This window comes from Amia ocellicauda, chromosome 1 (genome assembly GCF_036373705.1).
Source record: "Amia ocellicauda isolate fAmiCal2 chromosome 1, fAmiCal2.hap1, whole genome shotgun sequence".
NCBI lineage: Eukaryota > Metazoa > Chordata > Actinopteri > Amiiformes > Amiidae > Amia > Amia ocellicauda.
This window is the reverse complement of record NC_089850.1, coordinates 53,867,990-53,887,767: the sequence shown is the minus strand read 5'-3', so window position 1 is coordinate 53,887,767 and position 19,778 is coordinate 53,867,990. Positions and strand designations below refer to the sequence as shown.

The 19,778-nt window shown below is 42.5% G+C and overlaps 1 protein-coding gene across 11 annotated transcripts in view; it reads left to right on the top strand.

Moving 5' to 3' along the window:
* Nucleotides 1-19,778, top strand: part of LOC136753018 (pleckstrin homology-like domain family B member 1) — a 95,434-nt gene that overhangs the window by 14,887 nt on the left and 60,769 nt on the right. For 8 of the 11 annotated variants that reach the window (XM_066708796.1, XM_066708845.1, XM_066708815.1 and 5 more), the window contains exons 2-4: nucleotides 3,856-3,957; nucleotides 7,105-7,228; nucleotides 9,978-10,148. In XM_066708796.1, coding sequence (XP_066564893.1) covers nucleotides 3,856-3,957; nucleotides 7,105-7,228; nucleotides 9,978-10,148 — 397 coding nt within the window. Of the gene's footprint in view, nucleotides 1-656; nucleotides 1,104-3,855; nucleotides 3,958-7,104; nucleotides 7,229-9,977; nucleotides 10,149-15,096; nucleotides 15,670-19,778 lie in introns of those variants that run through there. The other 3 variants (XM_066708822.1, XM_066708886.1, XM_066708859.1) reach the window with 3 other exon arrangements.

Sequence of the window (19,778 nt, the reverse complement as noted above, 5' to 3'; positions counted from 1 at the left end):
ATCCTTTGCTCTTGGTGAGGGTAGTCTGGGCACAGGGAGAGCCCAGTTGTTCACGGCTCAGTGCAGATGAAGCAGAGATTTATTTACCCTTGCAAAGTATTTTAATGGGGGAAGCTTTATATTAATGCACTGTCTAAAAGTGAGGAATGGTATCCCCCATGACTTTGCCTGTTTTGTTAAGTTTAAATGGGAAACGTCTAATATTTACAACATGTGTTTAAGCTTCCACACCTTCCATACTCAATGTACATTTTATCGACTGAACAGTGTAGTGGTTAATAATGTTGGATGCAGCTGTTTTCAGCCTGAAAGAATGCAGGATTGACTCTGAAAGTATACATTAACAGGACACCCTGTATGTTGTGTAAAACATGGACACATTTACACAGGAATCAGTTAAAGCAACGTAAACTGACCCCTTGGGCAAAAATGTACTAACCCACCTGTCAAAACAGTTTATGATTTGTGCATTTAAATACACACTCGGTCCCAGTTCTGAGTTGAAGCTGCAAGTCTAAAACAACAATGTATCCACAATACTGGAAAAAGTTCTGCATTCCAGATGGGCAGTACTGCATTTTGCAAATGTTTTGTCAATTATGTTGGTTTCGCTTGGTTGTTTTGCATGCTTCTTCCTTTTTTTTTTTCTTTCTTTCTTGCTGTTTTCTCTCTTGAACCGTTCCCAACTCTCTCACCCCCTCTCTCTTTCCTCCCTCCCTCCATCTATCCCCTGCTCTCTTGCTGTGTTATCAGGGGTATTGGCTTCAGGGCAGGAATGTGAGGCTTAGTTAAGTTTAGCAAGAAGGAGCAAGTCGGGCTGCTGCAAAGGAGCAGGTATCCAATACTGGAGCAAAAGAGAGAGAGTAAGAGAGAGGGGATAGAAAGACAGTGAGCAACAGCCCTACACAGTGTGGAGTTTCTGCACAGCCTTACTTGTGGATACTGTCGAGGGGATAAGTGGCTTAAGGAGGCCCCAGAAAGAACTGAACTATATACTGATTATATAGTTGACCGTCTCTGTCATTGTCTCTCTCATTTGATGATCCAAAAGACTGGAGAGGTTAACTATGGAGACACTCTCATTGTCGGATAACTGGAGACAGGTAATCTGTACTTACATTACAGTGTATATATATATTAATAAAAACCTTTGACAAATACCATTTACAGAATAAGAAACTGAAGGCAGGCAAAGTGCGTAGCTTTTCAGAGGTATTCATTAGTGCTGTCTGGCTATCTTAGCTTAATTCGCCGGTTTTATTGAATTGAGCTTTGTTGTGGGCACTTTGTTCACGTTATGAAGGTATTTTTCCACACATGACATTTTCTCATTGAAACAGGATGTGCCACGTTTACTGTGTGGCTGCATATTTGGAAATAAGTTGTATTGAAATAATGGGTAAACTACTTCAAATGGCTGCACGTTACTGGGTTTAGTGGGAGTTAGTGTGAGAGGTGTCATGTGGGGGATTTCGGTTTTAAGCTCCTTTAATTTGAATTCCGTAGGGAATCATGTTTAAGCCTGTGTACAGTTACAGTGGCAATATGGTCACATTTTAAAACAGTTTTGTTTTAAACTTGGAAGCAGTGGCGGTAAGAAATACTTATAAGAAATACAATAGTGACTTAAATGTACATGGTAATAAGCAGCCTATGATATATATACACACACACACACACACACACACACACACGCATTGCCTCTGCATTGTGAATGTCAAGAGTGGTAAAGTACTGAGAAGAGCTTGGTTTTGGAAACAGGCTTTAGACTAGGCTAGGTTGTAATCAAGTGACCAAATGTTCGCAAACTTCCTATTGCAAGTTTTTAAAATAGAGCAGGAGAACTGTATTGTGTTGTGCATTATTCCAGTTCTAATTCTGTACGAATCCAGTCCTAATTATGTACGGAAAGGTAGCCATCAATACCTAATGACCCAATGTAGCCAACTGCTGTCCGGTGAGAGCTTTTTCTGGGTTGATGGCAGTACATGTAAAACCATACATTAGCATTGTACGCACACTCCTATGAAACACTATACATTAAACTGAGTGATATGTTGAAATCACAGGAACAGATACATTTGCTCCATGCTCTTTGTTGGAGTAAGTAATAAATCAGGTTGTTTTATTCCTCTCTGTTAGCTATATATTGTATATAATATATGTGTACATGTAGTCTGTGTACAATATAAATATAGCAGGGGGAGTGACTATAGCCAGCAATTTGCTTTTGATCCACCTATCCTGCAGACAAAACCTCTGAATAACAACAAACAGAACAGAAACAGAATTTCAATCTAGGAGGAAAGTGCTGTCTCAGGACCTACTTAGACAGAGATATGGTAGAGGATGTGGTCAGATGTTGTGTGTTTGTCTGAGCCAGTGACTGTCTTGGTCCAGAGTGTGCCACTGTCTGCGTTGTCCGCTGTCTCTGGCTGTCATCCACCGGGCAATCGGCAGCATCTGCTTTAGATACCCTTTCATCACCGTGTGTAAACAGGGGCTGAATCAGGGAGTGACTCAGTGGCAGAAACGCCAGCGGGGCAGATGGAGAGGAGATTGAGACTGAAAGGAGAATAACTGATAAGAATTATTCAGTGGGGGAAGAGGGACCTCTAGCCAAAGGACTTTCCAGTCACGGGGAGACCGACCCATTGTCCAACAGTCTGACAGCCAGATTATTCCTCTTTGGGAAAATGAGAGGCAAAAGTACAGGTCCAAGTGTCTTTATCAACAGGGACATATGCATGCTCACAATTATATGGAGTTAGGGGTGATGGTTGGGCTTACAGTTTGGGTTCATACTCATATCCCTAGACACTTACATTTCAATAAGAATGTTTTTGTTTTAATTTAAAATATAGATTTTGCTAGCTGGCAAACTGTGAGTCCAAGCTAAGCTTATGATATAACATTATTCTGATTAGTTTTTATTGTAAATAATATTTAATTAATTATTTCTCTAAAAAAACTATAGTTAATATTGCATAGATAAACAGAACCTGAAGAAGAGTTTGAGAAATGGAGCATCAATGGTGAATTGACATTCTGTTCAAGGCACAATTAGCAAAACTTTCCCCAGAGTCTGCTGGGATTGTGAGGAGAGGTGAACAGAGAAATGCCACCTACAGACAAAGACACCCAATCTTAGGACAGAAGAGTTTCTTCTGCACACACAGTGCATGCCTTTCACACAGCTGTGTGTAATAAGTTACGTGCAGCTGAGAAACTGGCTTACATCCTCTTACTGTTTGCACTGGGACCAAATATTTGGGTAAAATAATATTTATTTATATTTATTATATACAGTATATATAATCACAGCATCCATTTGTCAACGACTGCACCTTGTCTCCAGAACTCCCATCAAATGCAATATTTTGATGTTGCTTCTTTTACCATGTAGAGTGTGTCCTCAGACAGGAAAGCATACAAAATTTAAGACACACATTTATTGTCAGTTTCCTTCATCAGGTCTTAATCAAAACATGTGTTGATTAATAATAATTATATCAGATAAGTCACTGTAAATAATGCTCAGATCATGAGTCACTAGTGACAAGTGTCCTAATCCTAATCCTAATTAGGATATTTGCAGTAATAATAAAGCAACTCATTATTCATTAGCAATTGTGTGTTTAACCAGTCCCCCATGGTCATGGTGGCTCTTGGAGGTCTCAGTAAAGAAAATAAAGGAATACATCACCAAATGTTTGTTTTATTATACAAAAATCTGAAGAAACAAAAGAACCTGGCAGGCTTCTCGGTGCTTGTGGCCTATGATGAGATAAAGACTTGGAGAATATATCTGATCGTATGCAAAGGGTAATCAACTGGTTTTGTCTGTCTTCCCAGGATCCCCATGATAGTGAAGGAGTGACTGACAACACGGTTACCATGGACAGTTTAAACCGAAACTTGCCGGAACGTGGGCGACAGACCCATCAGGTCTTACAGGTAAGCTTGGACAAGCCCTTCAAAACATCGTCAGCACCTGACCTGGACACAACAGGGCATGAATAGAGGCAGCCTTTGGAGCCAAGCCTTTCTTCAGTCATCAAGTGGTTCTGCAGAGCTAGTCTCTGAATGCTACAGATCTTATGTCTTGATATTCTCTCCTGGTCCTGGAGGGCCTTTAGATCTTCTGGTATTCTATCTACTTAATGACTTAATTGAATCAATCATTGACTTAAGTGCTTTAAAATGACCACAGCTCTCAGGAATGTAACCCCTGGAGATTTTAAGATACCTTTAAAAACCTGTAGGATTAGAGAGCAAAAGAGCCAGCATCACACTAATCTAGTGGACATTCTTCTAATAAAGGAAGCCTTATACTGAATCATATTCAGACTTTCCTTCACTGAAGCGATGTTTAAGTGCCAGCCTCCATGAGCAAATTACTCTGCTATTCTTTGTGCCCATTTTATTGTCCATCTCAGCTCTTTCTTCTTCAGTGCTTTCTTTTTCACTCTTGGACACTGTCATTTCTTCTATGGATAACAATTTAAATCCATTGGTCTAAAATTAAGATATAAGTAGAAGCGATAAATCCCCTTTGCACTGTATTACTATGTACACTACTGTTTTTAACAAGTGTTTTTTGGTTTGTTGCATAAGTGTTCGATGGCACAGTGCCCTTGATCTGGATTCTGATAGCGAACGTGAGGTTGAAAGGTAAAACAAACACAGCATAACAGAGCCTTCCAGAACAACAGTAAACACAAGGTGATATAGTAAAGGTTAAAGACAGTCAGCTGTTTTTTACACCACACAGCAAAAGTCAGAAGATGCCAGGCAGAAATAAGAAGGAGAGGGGTGAAATCCATACACAGGAAACAAGAAATCATTACAATGGTATTTGTGAATGAAGAGGTGGGTTTACTGAATAAAAGCACACCGTAGGTTTTAGTGACCTGTTTTTTACTGCTCAGCGCAGTGGCGGTACTTGCAGTGTGAAGGGTTAATTTCCCAGATCAGGATGGAGGTGGTTTCTGTTGGGTGGCCCTGAGGTCTCATTCCCTGTGTGCCCAGTGTGAGAGAGACGGTCTCTGTGATGGTCACTCAGCCCAGTGAGCTCAGAGACCGGTAAAGAAAAGAAAGCAGCCTATAGAAGAGAAGTCAAAGGGACAGCTCAGAAAAAACATTTGAAACATTCGGAAACTATTCTGATGTGTCTTTGTATTTTTACTTTGTTTTGCTGACACCTTTAACAAAGCCTTCTTCACTTGGCCTATGTAGTGTGTTGTAGACAACAGGAAATGTCACCTCGGCATCTTCAAAGGCCTGGTACAGTCCTCAGGTTAGGTTCATTGAAAGCAACAGAGTAGGAGAGGTCAGCCGAAGATGGTTGCGAATCAGTCTTCACGAGTGTTGATTCAGTGGTGAGGTGCACCTTAAAACGGATCTGCCAGAAAGCATCAGAGGCTAGCCAAAAAATGTGTTGGATCTGAACAGAGCAGAGTTCCTTCAGTAAGGCAACTGTTTGATGAACCCCAGCATCAAATATCTTTTGCGATCAAATGGAAAACAAAGAGGTAATCAGTAAAATTTCAGACATGCTGTCGTGTTTTCTGTATAACGTTGGTGGAAACAATCAAGGTTGCATATATATATATATATATATATAAAACACTCATGCCGTCATCACCTTTAACCTCCTGTCACTGCTAAATTTCAGATTATTTTTTCCAAGGCCCGCCACGATGCCATTGTCTTTATCTAAATCCCATTAGCTCTCTGTGGGCTAAACTGATTGGCTTAATTTAATCCAGATAATCCTATTTTTGAGAGCCACGGGCAGCCACCCAAAGAAGAGTGTGGTTTAAGATGAAGGAGGTCGTGTGTGTCGGTCTGGGAGGAAAGCTCAGCCAAGTGGTTGGAGCCACAGGATCAATGGTACACATGGTGTGGCCTAGAGGTAGAAGCACAAGAGTAATGAGATGAGGTGAACTATTAGTGTGAGCAGTAGGTCTGGTAAGGAGTGGAACACTCCTAGTGAAAGCAATGAAGGGCAGATCTAACCCTGAAACCCCCAAGCAAACACTGCATGATGTCATTGAGGGTTTGGCCCACTGTGGCTTTGGGACATGGTGTAGACTCAGCAACCTCAAAGATAGAACTGCTGGACTAGCAGGGGCAAGCTGAAATAATGAGTTAGAGCTTAGTAACTTCAAGGCAGTACAGCCAAAACGGTTTCCCATAAACTGTAAATGGTACTGCCAAAACGAAGATAGTAGATAGAAGATAGTATGGACAGTAGTTTATGATTATTATTATTTTTAATAAACATAGACTTGCAGTGTGAATGGATATAATTAAGATGTTTCTTTTTTAATCCTCCAGCTCCATCCCAACCCCCTCTCTAATTCACCCAGACACACACAACATTCCCATATCAAACCAGATCTGCGTTTCCCATTGAATTCAGTTGCCATGACAACTCTTCCATCCTTCTTGCTCTTCCTATCTGTAGATAGATAGCAGCCTGTGAAGGGTAGGAGGGCTGCTAGATATAGGGCAAGCAAATACACACACACATCCCCCCTTCAGTTTCATGAAATCTGACAGAACACAGAACAGCAACATTGTACAACTGTACATATTCACTACAACAGAGGTATCCAGAGGTCTCTTGGCTGGAGAACCAGTGATCGACTAAAGTGAAAGAGATGTCTGAGGACCGAGCAGGTGCCCGTACAAGGGTAATGGAGTGCGTGATGGTGGGCACTGATCTGCTGCTGTGAGGAGGCAGTGGAAATGGGTAGCCAGGGGTACCAAGTGGCACTGAAAGAAAGAGTCCCTCTCCAACAATGAGGCGCCCTAAAGCTCCAAAGGGACATAACCTAGAGCAAGGACAACAGAGACACACACTGACTGGGGATAAACTGATCACCACACAGCAACAGAAACGCTTGGAATTCTGTGCTCAGCTGCTGTTGATTTTCAAATGCTCTCACAGCATTGCAGTGTCCTCCATTTCCTTCAATTGCAACACACTCTCTAGTCATTGCAGTCGTTTTCATTTTCATCTTCATGAGTGCAGACGTGTGAATCTTTCTCGGCTTTGATACAGGAATGTGAAGTCTGTTTCTGCTCATTTCACAGAGCACTCCATTGGACCTTATTGAGACAGGGAAGGGGCTGAAAGTCCAGGCAGAGCGCCCCCATTTGGTCAGCCTGGGAAGTGGCCGCCTCAGCACCGCCATCACGCTGCTGCCCCTGCCAGAAGGTAAGCGCCGTGGCACAGCCCCAGAGTCGCCATGGTAACAAAAGGCAAAATGCGGATAATTGCCGAAAACAGAAATTCTGCCCAAGGGCAAGTTTGTTACACAGAGCGGAACCTGTGTTTAATGGGGAAGATCCATGATAACATTTCAAGAACGCCCGTTCAGCGCATCAGCGGTAACATGGTTAAATGAGTCTAAATGAAGGGGGGGTAAAATAATGAAATGAAAGCCCCCATGCTAGTGGAGCAGGATAGAGAGGTCAGACGGGTACACGTCAAGCCGTATTCTCATCATCCTAAGAATGACAAATAGAGGACTTTCGGGCAGTTGATAATATTGAACACAGTGCGTCAGCCTCAGAGGTCTGAATACAGAGTGGCACTTAACTCGAAGCAGAAGCAGAAGCTATTGCATCACCGTTTGCTGCACTCGCTTCCCGTTGGCTTTAGGGCGGCAGAGCGCAGGGAGATCTGAGCCTCAGAGCTCTGGAAACAGAAGCTTCCACTCCGTGCTCACTTTAATAGTACACAGATAGAGGGCTGAGAGCTGTCAAAGTTCATGACCCCTGTCCTTCGAGATAAAGGGCCTGGAGTTGACCTGGTTGTCAGCCCCTTTATCCCGTGTGTGTATGTACGTGGAGGTGGAGGGAGGAGGGTCATTTTTTTTCATTCAGTGCCCCTCATCCATCCCCCACTGTCTGTCTCGGGCTTGTCAGACGGCCTCATGAGGAATCTGAGAAGAATTTGGCCGTTTGATGTGTTCTTAAAGAGCGATGGGGAGAGGCTTTTAACATCCCAGTGTGACATTCCAAGTGGTTTCTCTCTTATCTTGAATTTCAATGGAAATGAGGGATGCAGTTTTGGGCAGGCCTGAGGGGGTGGGGTGGGGGGTTGGGGTTTTCCTGACTGAGACAAAATATGTCTATATGACTCTGGTTCTGTGATTTACTGCTAGATGAAGCTAGAATTGTCCTTGCCCTTGCTTAGCCCTTCATTCAGGTTTGAACTCGAACTACAGACGAAGTCAGCCCACTGCTTTCTAATCCCAGTGGCCTCCAACTCTTACCTCTCTCAGACTTTCTTGGAAACTCCATGATTTACCTTGAATGCAGTTTTGCCAATCAAATCATCTCTGTATTAAAAAAATCCCACCATCATTATATTGATTAAATTCCGCCTGTACTACTACATTACTGTATTACTACAGAGATCAATCTTAATGCAAGTGAGTGGGAAGAAGACCAGCAATATGCTACCACTACCATGGTGTTTCTGTTTACAGCTCTGAAATGGTACAAGAAAGTAGGAAAAATCCAGTTTGACTGCTGTTTATATGTAATTTATCTAAATGCTTCACCTTATACACTCACCTAAAGGATTATTAGGAACACCTGTTCAATTTCTCATTAATGCAATTATCTAACCAACCAATCACATGGCAGTTGCTTCAATGCATTTAGGGGTGTGGTCCTGGTCAAGACAATCTCCTGAACTCCAAACTGAATGTCTGAATGGGAAAGAAAGGTGATTTAAGCAATTTTGAGCGTGGCATGGTTGTTGGTGCCAGACGGGCCGGTCTGAGTATTTCACAATCTGCTCAGTTACTGGGATTTTCACGCACAACCATTTCTAGGGTTTACAAAGAATGGTGTGAAAAGGGAAAAACATCCAGTATGCGGCAGTCCTGTGGGCGAAAATGCCTTGTTGATGCTAGAGGTCAGTGGAGAATGGGCCGACTGATTCAAGCTGATAGAAGAGCAACTTTGACTGAAATAACCACTCGTTACAACCGAGGTATGCAGCAAAGCATTTGTGAAGCCACAACACGTACAACCTTGAGGCGGATGGGCTACAACAGCAGAAGACCCCACCGGGTACCACTCATCTCTACTACAAATAGGAAAAAGAGGCTACAATTTGCACAAGCTCACCAAAATTGGACAGTTGAAGACTAGAAAAATGTTGCCTGGTCTGATGAGTCTCGATTTCTGTTGAGACATTCAGATGGTAGAGTCAGAATTTGGTGTAAACAGAATGAGAACATGGATCCATCATGCCTTGTTACCACTGTGCAGGCTGGTGGTGGTGGTGTAATGGTGTGGGGGATGTTTTCTTGGCACACTTTAGGCCCCTTAGTGCCAATTGCGCATCGTTTAAATGCCACGGCCTACCTGAGCATTGTTTCTGACCATGTCCATCCCATTATGACCACCATGTACCCATCCTCTGATGGCTACTTCCAGCAGGATAATGCACCATGTCACAAAGGTCGAATCATTTCAAATTGGTTTCTTGAACATGACAATGAGTTCACTGTACTAAACTGGCCCCCACAGTCACCAGATCTCAACCCAATAGAGCATATTTGGGATGTGGTGGAACGGGAGCTTCGTGCCCTGGATGTGCATCCCACAAATCTCCATCAACTGCAAGATGCTATCCTATCAATATGGGCCAACATTTCTAAAGAATGCTTTCAGCACCTTGTTGAATCAATGCCACGTAGAATTAAGGCAGTTCTGAAGGCAAAAGGGGGTCAAACACAGTATTAGTATGGTGTTCCTAATAATCCTTTAGGTGAGTGTAAGAGCTCTCTTCTACAATCCTGCAATGATAAGAATGCTTTATTTGTTTTGGACCACCATCTAAGGTGTGTAACTGAGTGGAGAGGTGCTGAGACAGACAAATGTTAGGGGGAGAATGTTGCATGTGCTATTTGGGAACAACATAGATGAAGGTGCCCTCTCCGCAGGTAGGACCACTGTGGGCAGCGCAGCGACTGACATCAGCATCCAGGGCCCCGGAATTGCAGGACAGCATTGCTACATTGAGAACAACGGCGGGGTGATCACCCTGCACCCCTGCGGGAACCTCTGTGCCATCGACGGCCTCCCCGTCACCAAACCTTTCCGCCTCACACAAGGTATGAAACCATCGCCTGCTGCCATCATGCATGTGCTACTTTCAGTTTGGTTGACCACGGATTTCAGTTCACCGCTCTGGACTGATATTCCTGTCCTTGAAGCATACATTCCCAGCAGTAACAATAAATGACTAATGAATACATAAATTCATGCATACATATAGACATGCTACTTCTATTTGCCAACTTTTGAAAGGTTTCGCTTTTATCAAATTAACTCTGCAGACTTGCCCAGTGCCTTGCCGTGTGTTGCTCAGGCTGATCGCCTGGTCAGAAGCCACAGAGGGGATTTGCTCCCCAGGCCACTGCAGCCTTGGGAATGTGGGTCATTGTCTGTGAATCAGCAGCAGAGAGAGACAGCGTCCCAGGCCACTCCTGGCAGCGCGCTCTGCCAGCCTGCCAGTGCCTGCCAACACAGCCAGGCACTACTGTGTCTGCACTGACACAACACTGCCCAACAGAGGAGTGGCTGTGTGCATGCCAGGCTTGACTGACTGCCCAGCAACAGGATGCAGCTCAGGAGAAGCTTTATTTCTTAGTGGGGTTTTTTGTGTGGGGGTTGATAAGAGAAAATTGAATCTATTCCCATTAGTGCAAGGCTTTGTATATTCCCATGTGGTAAATTGTGATTGGAACGAATTAATTAGGCTTAAAGTGTGAATTCAATGACGGGCTGTGTACATTTCCTTGTCGTCAGCTGTTTTAGTGGTTATGTCAGGAGTGTGTAGATCTCAATACACTGCTCTGAGCATATGCTAGGATTTGGCAAACACACCTACAAGCATACGTGAGATTCCATTTGATTTCTTCAAGGTTATTTCTGTAGCTTCTGCTATAAACCAGAGCTGCCTTATCTTGGCAGAGGACATTTTTACATCATAATCCGTGTCTGATGTGGAGCATGCCTCATCAAGGGAACCGAGGGCTGTAGCTGCTTACTTTGGTCTTATGTAGAGTCATAAAAAACAATGTTCCTGTGTTACACATCAATATATGAGTTAAAGAACGATTGCTAGATAAATCTTGCTTCACTTTCTATTCCTGTTAGATTACTTGTACTACATCGGTCTGAAGAGCATAATTTACAGGAAAGGGATTTACTTTTTATTCAGGTATTAAATGTTTGTTTTCTGTGATGTACAGTCACTCCATCAGTTTGCTGTACTTGACTGTGAAGCCAAGTTCAAGTTCTCTCTTGCAACAAAACCCCACATCTCAGCAGTCATGGGCAATTCAGGTGTGCACAGAAATATTGATATTGACATTCTGCATCTTTTACCCCTCTTGCTTTATTACTCGTATGAATTGATTTCTCTGCTGCAGCACTTCTTTAAATAAAAATGCCACGCCAGCTTTGAGATAGGGCAAAGCTATTTTAAAAGCCAAGTCTTCGATCACAATGCAGAGGCCATGGGAAATAAAATCCAGCTCGGCCAAAAGTCCCTGTTGAGTTGGTTGCAACCTGGATGAATTCAGCCTATTACACTGACTAGAGGGGGAATGTTGCTCGGCGCTCCTAACTCCCAGCACATAAGCCAGCGCATCGGGTGGAAATAGAGGGAATGTCACTCTGCAGAAAGGAAATATTAGCTTTTACCAGTAACCAGACTCCATGTGAGCTGGCCACCCATTAAGATTTAGTTGAGGGGGTCGCTAAGCTGCTATGCTGTAGGGTGGAGCTAGTTTACAGCAACCAGGGAGTCAAGAGAGGGAGAGAGAGAATCTGCATATTAGAAAACTTCTACAGTTCTGTATTTTGGCATCGGGGCAAATATATCTGTGCTAACTATATATATACAAACATACATTCCTGCATATCCAGTCACACAGTGCCACCCCAGACAGTGAGGCCCTCCTGACCAAACCTCGATACACCAGGCTTGGAGGCAGGAGCCTGGATTCCATTGGAAATCTGAGCACGCTGGCAGCTATATTTAATCCTTCAATCCTTCTCCCAGAAAATGCCTCCTCCTCCTCCTCCTCTCACCGTGGAGTTGAATGGCTTCTGATGTCTCGCCTGGAGTTGGGGGCCGGGGCTTGTAGAGTGAATCAACAGCTGGTTGGAAGTGCGTTTGTAGCCCTTCTCTCCTGTGCTCCAGTGTCATTTAAGACCATCATTACTGCTCCGGAAATGAGGCCGGTCGCTGTGACCTCAGACTTTTGGTTGGCAACAGTCACCAAATGAAATACACTTGAAGTAACAGACTGTACCCATAAGCCAGGTTCAGCGCTAGAGATTCACCCCATGTCCAGGCTGAATCAGATCCTACTGACTCTCTGAGCTTTAGCGCTTAAAGTCCAGTCGCACACCTTCGGACTGTCCCTCCCTTCATCCACACCCTTCCCTCTCACTTCTACTCTTCCCACTCCCACAGTCGCACAATAGGCTCTTTGACATGGAGCCAAAAAGACACACTAACTCCAGTGTTAACACTCCCGAGTAGAGTTAGAATGACAACAGCCAACAGAGAAATAAAGAAGGAGTCTCTTTTCCAAGCCATTGTTAACAAAGCATAAAACACACTTGTTGTAGTGTACAGAACAGAACCTTGTCGATACAGCAGAATGAGATCCCATGGTATGCTGCCCTCTTCAGCACACATTCCCAGAAGGGGGATTGTGTATACCTACAGCAATGTATCGATTGAGACCTGGGTTTGATGGGTAGTTTTCCCGATTGCTCAGGACAGCTAGTCGATACTATCCCCATGAAAAAACATGGGGAGTCTGACCATTACTCCTACTGCGACTGGGAGATTGATTCAAAAGCTGCTGGTGCTGTTTCCATGGCAAAAGCTCTGCCAGGGTCACGGTGGGGAGCCAGAGGAGGGCTAAACTAAAGAGAAACGTATCCCCTCTTAACAAGTGTAACTACATACTTTACTTTTTCAGCACACTCTGTTCTATTCACTTTGGCACTTTGGCAAATCCTTTCCCGGTTTTGATTCACTTTGGTCTACATTCACTGCCTTATTGCCTTTATTTCTCTCTCATGATATGTCAGGGCCAGCTGGTTAAACTGCCCAGATTAGAACCGAGCCTGGGAGAGAAAAGTAGGCTTTGATACCGAAAGACACTTTTGTATGTAAGGATAATTCAGATCACTTCCGGAGGTAGGTGATAAAGCTCACTCTATTATCACAAGGGACTGTGGGCTATTTCAGTGTTTTGTTCCCCGTACTTTGCAGTTTTGATACGATCCCAGGAATTATCTTCTTTCTTTGAAACAGGAAAGATATCCTTTGCAAGTTTGACTTTTGAACTGTAAGTCTTGAACCTCAAACCAAATTACCAGATTCAGTGTTGAAAATATATATTCAGTTCAGTGTTTATATATTACCTTGACACAATCTATCGTGCTACTGTTTTAGAAGTCCAGGTTATATCCTTTTTTATTTCCATCTGGTTGATCTGTCCCATTCAGTTGAAGTTTTTAAACACTGCAGAAGAACACATTTGCATAAATCTGCAGGCCATTGGATTTCCTGCACTGAGCTATTAAGGGATAAAGGATAAAGGGATAAAGCCATATTCCTGTCCTTAATATACTTAAAATACTTGTGACTTGCCAGAGTCCTGCCATCAGTAACTAAAAAACAAAACATAAAAGGATTTCCATGGTAACCAGCCATCTTGTCTACATTTCCAAGAGATTCCCCATAACCCCCATTCCCTTTGCTTTATCTGTTGGATACTGGTTTGCAGGAACTTGAAGTTTTGATTGGCCAAAGGGGCTGGGCCACATTTCTGCCACAAATAGTGCATTCAAAACGGAAAACAGGAGACACTTCTTCACACAGAGAGTCGTCACAATCTGGAACAAACTCCCCAGTGACGTGGTTGAAGCTGAAAATTTGGGAACCTTTAAAAATAGACTGGATAGGATCCTTGGATCACTTAGTTATTAATGGACACCAAATGAGCACGATGGGTCGAATGGCCTCCTCTTGTTTGTAAACTTTCTTATGTTCTTATGTCTGAATATACGTGCATCTGTCTGTGTGGATGGGGGCTTTTAAGAATGAACTCCTTCTGGTCTGTGTTCATAGCAAGTGGGTATTGTTGGCAGGAAAACGGCATCAATTCTGCACTACTGAGTGCCCTTATTTTATCTCTGTGTACCAATATAATTTAATGCTAATTTAGATTTTCTATTTTCTATTCAGCAATGATAATAAAAACAAATGACCACAAAGTATCAAACTCGTATATAGCAATCAAAGAATTCGAATATGCTTTTAGCTTGCAGGAATTGGTTTGATAGGTGAATTTCACAATAGCTTATGCAATGCTTTTAGATCAACTAGTCTTTTTTTATGTTCGTGCATGTAACTTTCTTGTACATGCAAATCCATGAAGCCAGATCTATCATCATTTAAAAAACCGTGTCCCGCCTCCCTGTTTGACACAGCCTACATTTGTTAACCATAATGCACTCAGGCAAGAACAATGGTCTCCACACGCAGTCTGTCCTTTGTCTGAGAAAAGCACTTAGTCGGGAGACAGGGAGGTTAAAGTGAGTCAAACTTGGTTGTGTGCAGGGAATACATTCACATAAATATAACAATACATTTAAAAACAAAAAAAGTACTTGATATTTTCAGCAGAAACCGGGTCTTTGAATTCGTTTATCTCCAAATGCTGAAGTGGTGAATTTGAAATGCCCTGTGACAACCCGCAATGTAGGACAGCGTTCATATCTTTAGTAGAAGACCCAAGGGGAGACACTGTTTTACATGATGTACCTTTAAAACAAATAATTGCGCTCTGGATGGAGAGCACTTGGTGAGACCAGGGAGGAGGGGGTCCGCCTGTAACTGAATCCCTGCCCAACCTCCCTTGATCTTAAAGCTATCCATGCCTTTCATGCCGAGCCCCGATTGCTCTGCGCAACTGCGAGTCAGGCTGCACACATCCCCGGCATCCAATCCGACAGGTCCGCCGCCTCCCCGTTTTATTTTAGCCGCCTCGGTGTGGGACAGCTGCCGGGCTTCAGTAACACACCGGCAGAGACGCGTTTCCATCTACTTTTTAATCAGACTTTGTAGGGAACACAGCGCCTTTTTCATTGAAACCCGGGATAACCATCAAACGCGCAATCCTACTTACTGGCAATACTGGTAACCCGTATTCCTGTGAATCTATACATCTGGGCACTTGTTTGTAGTATGCCCTCTTAAAAAATAAATGTGGGATCTATTTCAGGACTGCTTACAAGGTTGTTTGCAACGGCAACCTTTCTGGATTATACAAATCACTGCAGGACTATATCTTGCGAGTTTATTACAGTGAGCCGGGTGAACAGACGCGTTATTTTCACGCAGAAAGACCTCCATGGAGAATGAATTATGACAGAATAAGCATCGTGTAGCCGCTGTCTGGGCAGTGCCCGCAGTGCCCGCAGTGCCAGCCTTCTCTGCAATCATTCATTGCTAAAAAGCAAACGCATGTGGGTTTTGCTACAAAGGGGCGACTGCTGTGCTGTGGATTCAATGCATTGAATAATCTGGATTTGAATCAAGTAAGTGTATAACGTCTCATTACCTTCTAAATATGTAGTATCGGTTTTAAAGCCTAGTGCCATATACATTTATGAAAGCTCATTCTTTTTGTATTAAGTACGCTTTGCCACGTCTTGCATTGTCAGATTCACTAAAAATACTTTTCGTCTGCCAGACAAATAACTTTTAAATGCCATATATTAACACTACAGTTTTCTACAGAGTCTATGGTATCTGGAGAATTTGTATGTTCAGCGTGATTAATACAAGATTTAACATGTATGTATGCAGGCGGGGTGTCTGATAATATGCAAATACATACATACATACATGCACACATAACGTGTCAGTACTGCTGTACCTAAATTAGAGCATAGACCTTTTCACAGAATAGGGATATAATTAGGGGACTATATAGTTTCAGCAATTGTTATGTATCTGTATGGCCTAGCTGTAATGTGGCAGAGCGATACTTGATACTTAATTTTAGATAATGCTTTAGTAATTGTGGTATGTTATAAAAACTGGATAAACATTCTTTAGACATCACTGTTCAGACAAGACTGCAGCTCGGGGCTACATTAAAGTTGCAGACTCAGACTGGAGAGTGTGAATCATATGAAGGCGATTACCTTTTGGATCTGAATGTTCTGCAAAGATTGTATTATGGTTTTAGGGTGTGAGTAGCTTACTTTTGGATGAGTTAATGCATTCTAGTAATGTTATTTAGTTCATGGCCACAAAGATAGATGTTGTTGGAACAATATGTCACCCTTCAAAATATTAAGTTACTTCTATGGTCAAATAGCTTATTGGAAAAAAAGAGAGATGATTCTTTAAAAGTTGAGTTAAAACTTTCAGATGAAGTGATTGAAATGTATTTAATCATTTTCCTTCAGCTAATACAACGCACACACTGTTGCAAATAAAATAATCTGGTGTTTAAATAAACAAATTATGAAACAATACATTTTTTTTATTAAGCAGTCTGTATTTACAAAACACATTGTTTCGATTTGAAAACAAGCCTTCCCTGTTACTCCACACTGTTCTTTGCAACACATTTTTCACTAACTGGCACATTACTGACCCACCACATCTCGCATGTCTGATTCACATCTGTCTGTGAGAAACTATTTGGATGACCATAGAATAAAAGCAAGAAAAAAACATCCTTTTTATCTTGGGGGTCCCACTGAGATGAATGTGCCAGACTTCATGTGGTCAAAAAGAGGACCTGGGGGAAGCAACCAGAAGACTGCTTGTAATTTCAGTAAAGACAAGCTGCCCAAATCAGTACAGGACTATCAGCAGAAAACAGAATAATTGTCAGTAAAGTACACAGTCTGCCATGTAGACTTAAACCCTGGCAGGAGAGTTAAATTACGGATCTTCCCTCTCTGAAAGGATTTAATCTGAATCCCACTCAAGGGCAGCTATGGGTCTCATTTTCTGTCCTCTTTCTTAAAACCATGCAGGTACCTCCAAGTAAACAGTAATAAACATAGACGGATAAATAAGGAGAATACCAATCGTGTGGCACACAACTCACTATGACCGTGGAAAGATGTCGTTTAACTTTGGCAGAGTTACAGGATGACCGTATATTATTAGACTTCTATTCCTGGCCAGAGTGACCATGGGACGGTTGTCTGTGTCTCTTTTGTCAGTAAAGCTACAACGATGACTGTGTTTATGAAGAAGAAAAACAATCAGTGCTTTGCCTGCATTTACGTCTGCATCCTCACAATAGGGCTCTGTCCTGATACAGACTTTGGTTGAGCTACGCTTGGTTTTTTTTCCGCCCACCATTCTTTAGGGCACTTGGGTGACCTATTCAAGTTTGACCTGAACCTGCTGTCCACGCAGCCACATGTGCAGCCTGTGTTTAGGGAAACGCCACCATCTGTTTCAGTGATGCACATTAACACCGGATGGATTGTCTTAAGTTATTTGTTAAGGAAGATAAAGGAAACCCTGTGTGTAACTCTACTCCAGGCAAGCAGAAGAAACCAGTTCAGAATTAACTCTTTCCTTCCCGGATTCTGCCTACATGCATTTCTCCTTTTACCTGCCGCAGACATTATTTCTTCTGTTCTCTCTTTCTTTCTTTCTTTCTCTCTCTCTCTCTCTCTTATATATATTTATACACACACACACGCATACTTTTGTGAATACACCACTGGACCTCAAACAACACTGAAAGTGAATTTATAGAAAATGTTAAATATATAAAATGACAACAAGAGAAGCATTTGCTAAAATTTCTGGATGCATCTCTTGACTGATATACATACAAATATGCTTACTGTACATACTTTAATTTGAAAATAGATTGCAGTTAGCTGTGTGGTCTTTATAGATTTTTAAAAAATGGCTTTACTTGTCATAGTTTTTTTTTGCGTGTGTATGTTTGTTGTGTTTTCCAGTTATGATTGACAGTTGAACTGTGCTAGCTTTAATTCAGTTTTCTAGTATAGTCTTACTCCCATCTTTAATATTAGCTGTTTCAGATAACAAAGCCGCAGGAAATTGTGAGACACACTGAAATGCGAGGAATCGGATCTGGGCATCTGGGATATGCCAGATCTGGGTATATAACTTAATTTCCTCCTCCATCAGCCTGTCGAAGGAAAGAAATTGCATGCCAAAAGACAAACATAACCACGTACACCGTATGTAGAAAAAACAAATTGGCATTTGCCCTTCAGATTAAATTTGTAATGCAGCACGGAATGCATAAACTTTTTTTGTTTTCTTTTTATTAAATTATCTGTTCGTTATTTAATTTTGAAATGATAGGCTGTGAGCTTTATCTTTTTTTATTGTTTGAGAACTTTTTAAAATTGGTTTCTTTTATTATGTTTCTTAAGATGCTTCTTCAAAAACAAACCAATAAACAAACCCAAAATACTTAAGGTCTTTGTAATACCAGACCAGCAAAGAGGGCTTTTTACATCCCTTACGGAAAGTCTTTGGAATCAGGCAATGTTGAAACACTTGCTGCCAGTCTGTGTTTCTTTCAGTGTTCCTGAGCTGAGCAACGTGTTCTGGCCCCAGGGTGAGGTGATTAACTGTAGTAAACTAGCGGTGCCTTGGCAACTGGCTGAAGAGTTAAGGAATCCCTTTGTTTTAGGGGTACCCTGCTTTAGTGGGAGTTAATGGTGCCAAAATTGCCCAGGGAATCCTTCCAGAGGCATGTCAGCCTGCCTTTTGTGCGAAGCTAAATGTATTGCAAATAAAAGTATACATTCTATAAAATAAAGCAGGTCTCTGAGTGCCTTCGATATTGGGCATTGCATTTGTCGTTGTTGTCGTATCAAACTCCAATATTACTGGGAACAGGGAAACTTGCAGTGTCCGTTTCCACTGGCCCATCCCTAACAGCAGAGACAGCAATAGCTCAAGTCCATGTTCTGTGTCACATGCTTTGGAATCTGAGGAAAGCAGGAACTTGGTTTTGCATGAATGTAAATCTGATTGCAGCCTTCCTGAGAACCCTGTTCAATTCAGCAGAGCTGTATCTCCTGAATCCTACCGAGGGCTCTGGAGAGCCATATTTCATTCCTGTGGTCGTCCTGTATCGGGCAAGACCCAGACAGGACAAAATCAATTTCAGGGGTCAGGGGTCACTCGCCAAAAGAGCTGCCATCTAAGGGAGATGTGAGATAGCAGCAACATGTTTGGGTGAAGGAGCAATTGGACCAAGTTTAGTTATTCCACGGTCTAGCTGTCACCACAAACAGTGCTTGTTTAGCTCCAAATCCTACATAAATGTGTTACCTTTGTCAACCACATTAGGTATTTTGTTTCCTCTCTGTAACGTCAACACTGCTTTCTGCATTCTGTACTGGAAGAAGATAATTTCTCTGGCAAAAATCTAAAAATAAAAAGGAGATACCGCAATTATTTTCCCCCCTTCGCTCATGAATTTGAGACAGTTTGGGGAATTTTCTTCTAGTCCCAATGCTCGATGATGCACAGGCAGGCAGGTTGTGTTGCCCCCTCCCCCCCTCTCAATGTCAGCCCCAGGGTCCCAGGGCCACGCATATGTGTGAGACATGAATATTCACGAGGGGATTCTTTCTGTTGTCCTGTGGGGCTTGAGGGAGAGAGAGGTGGGGGGATG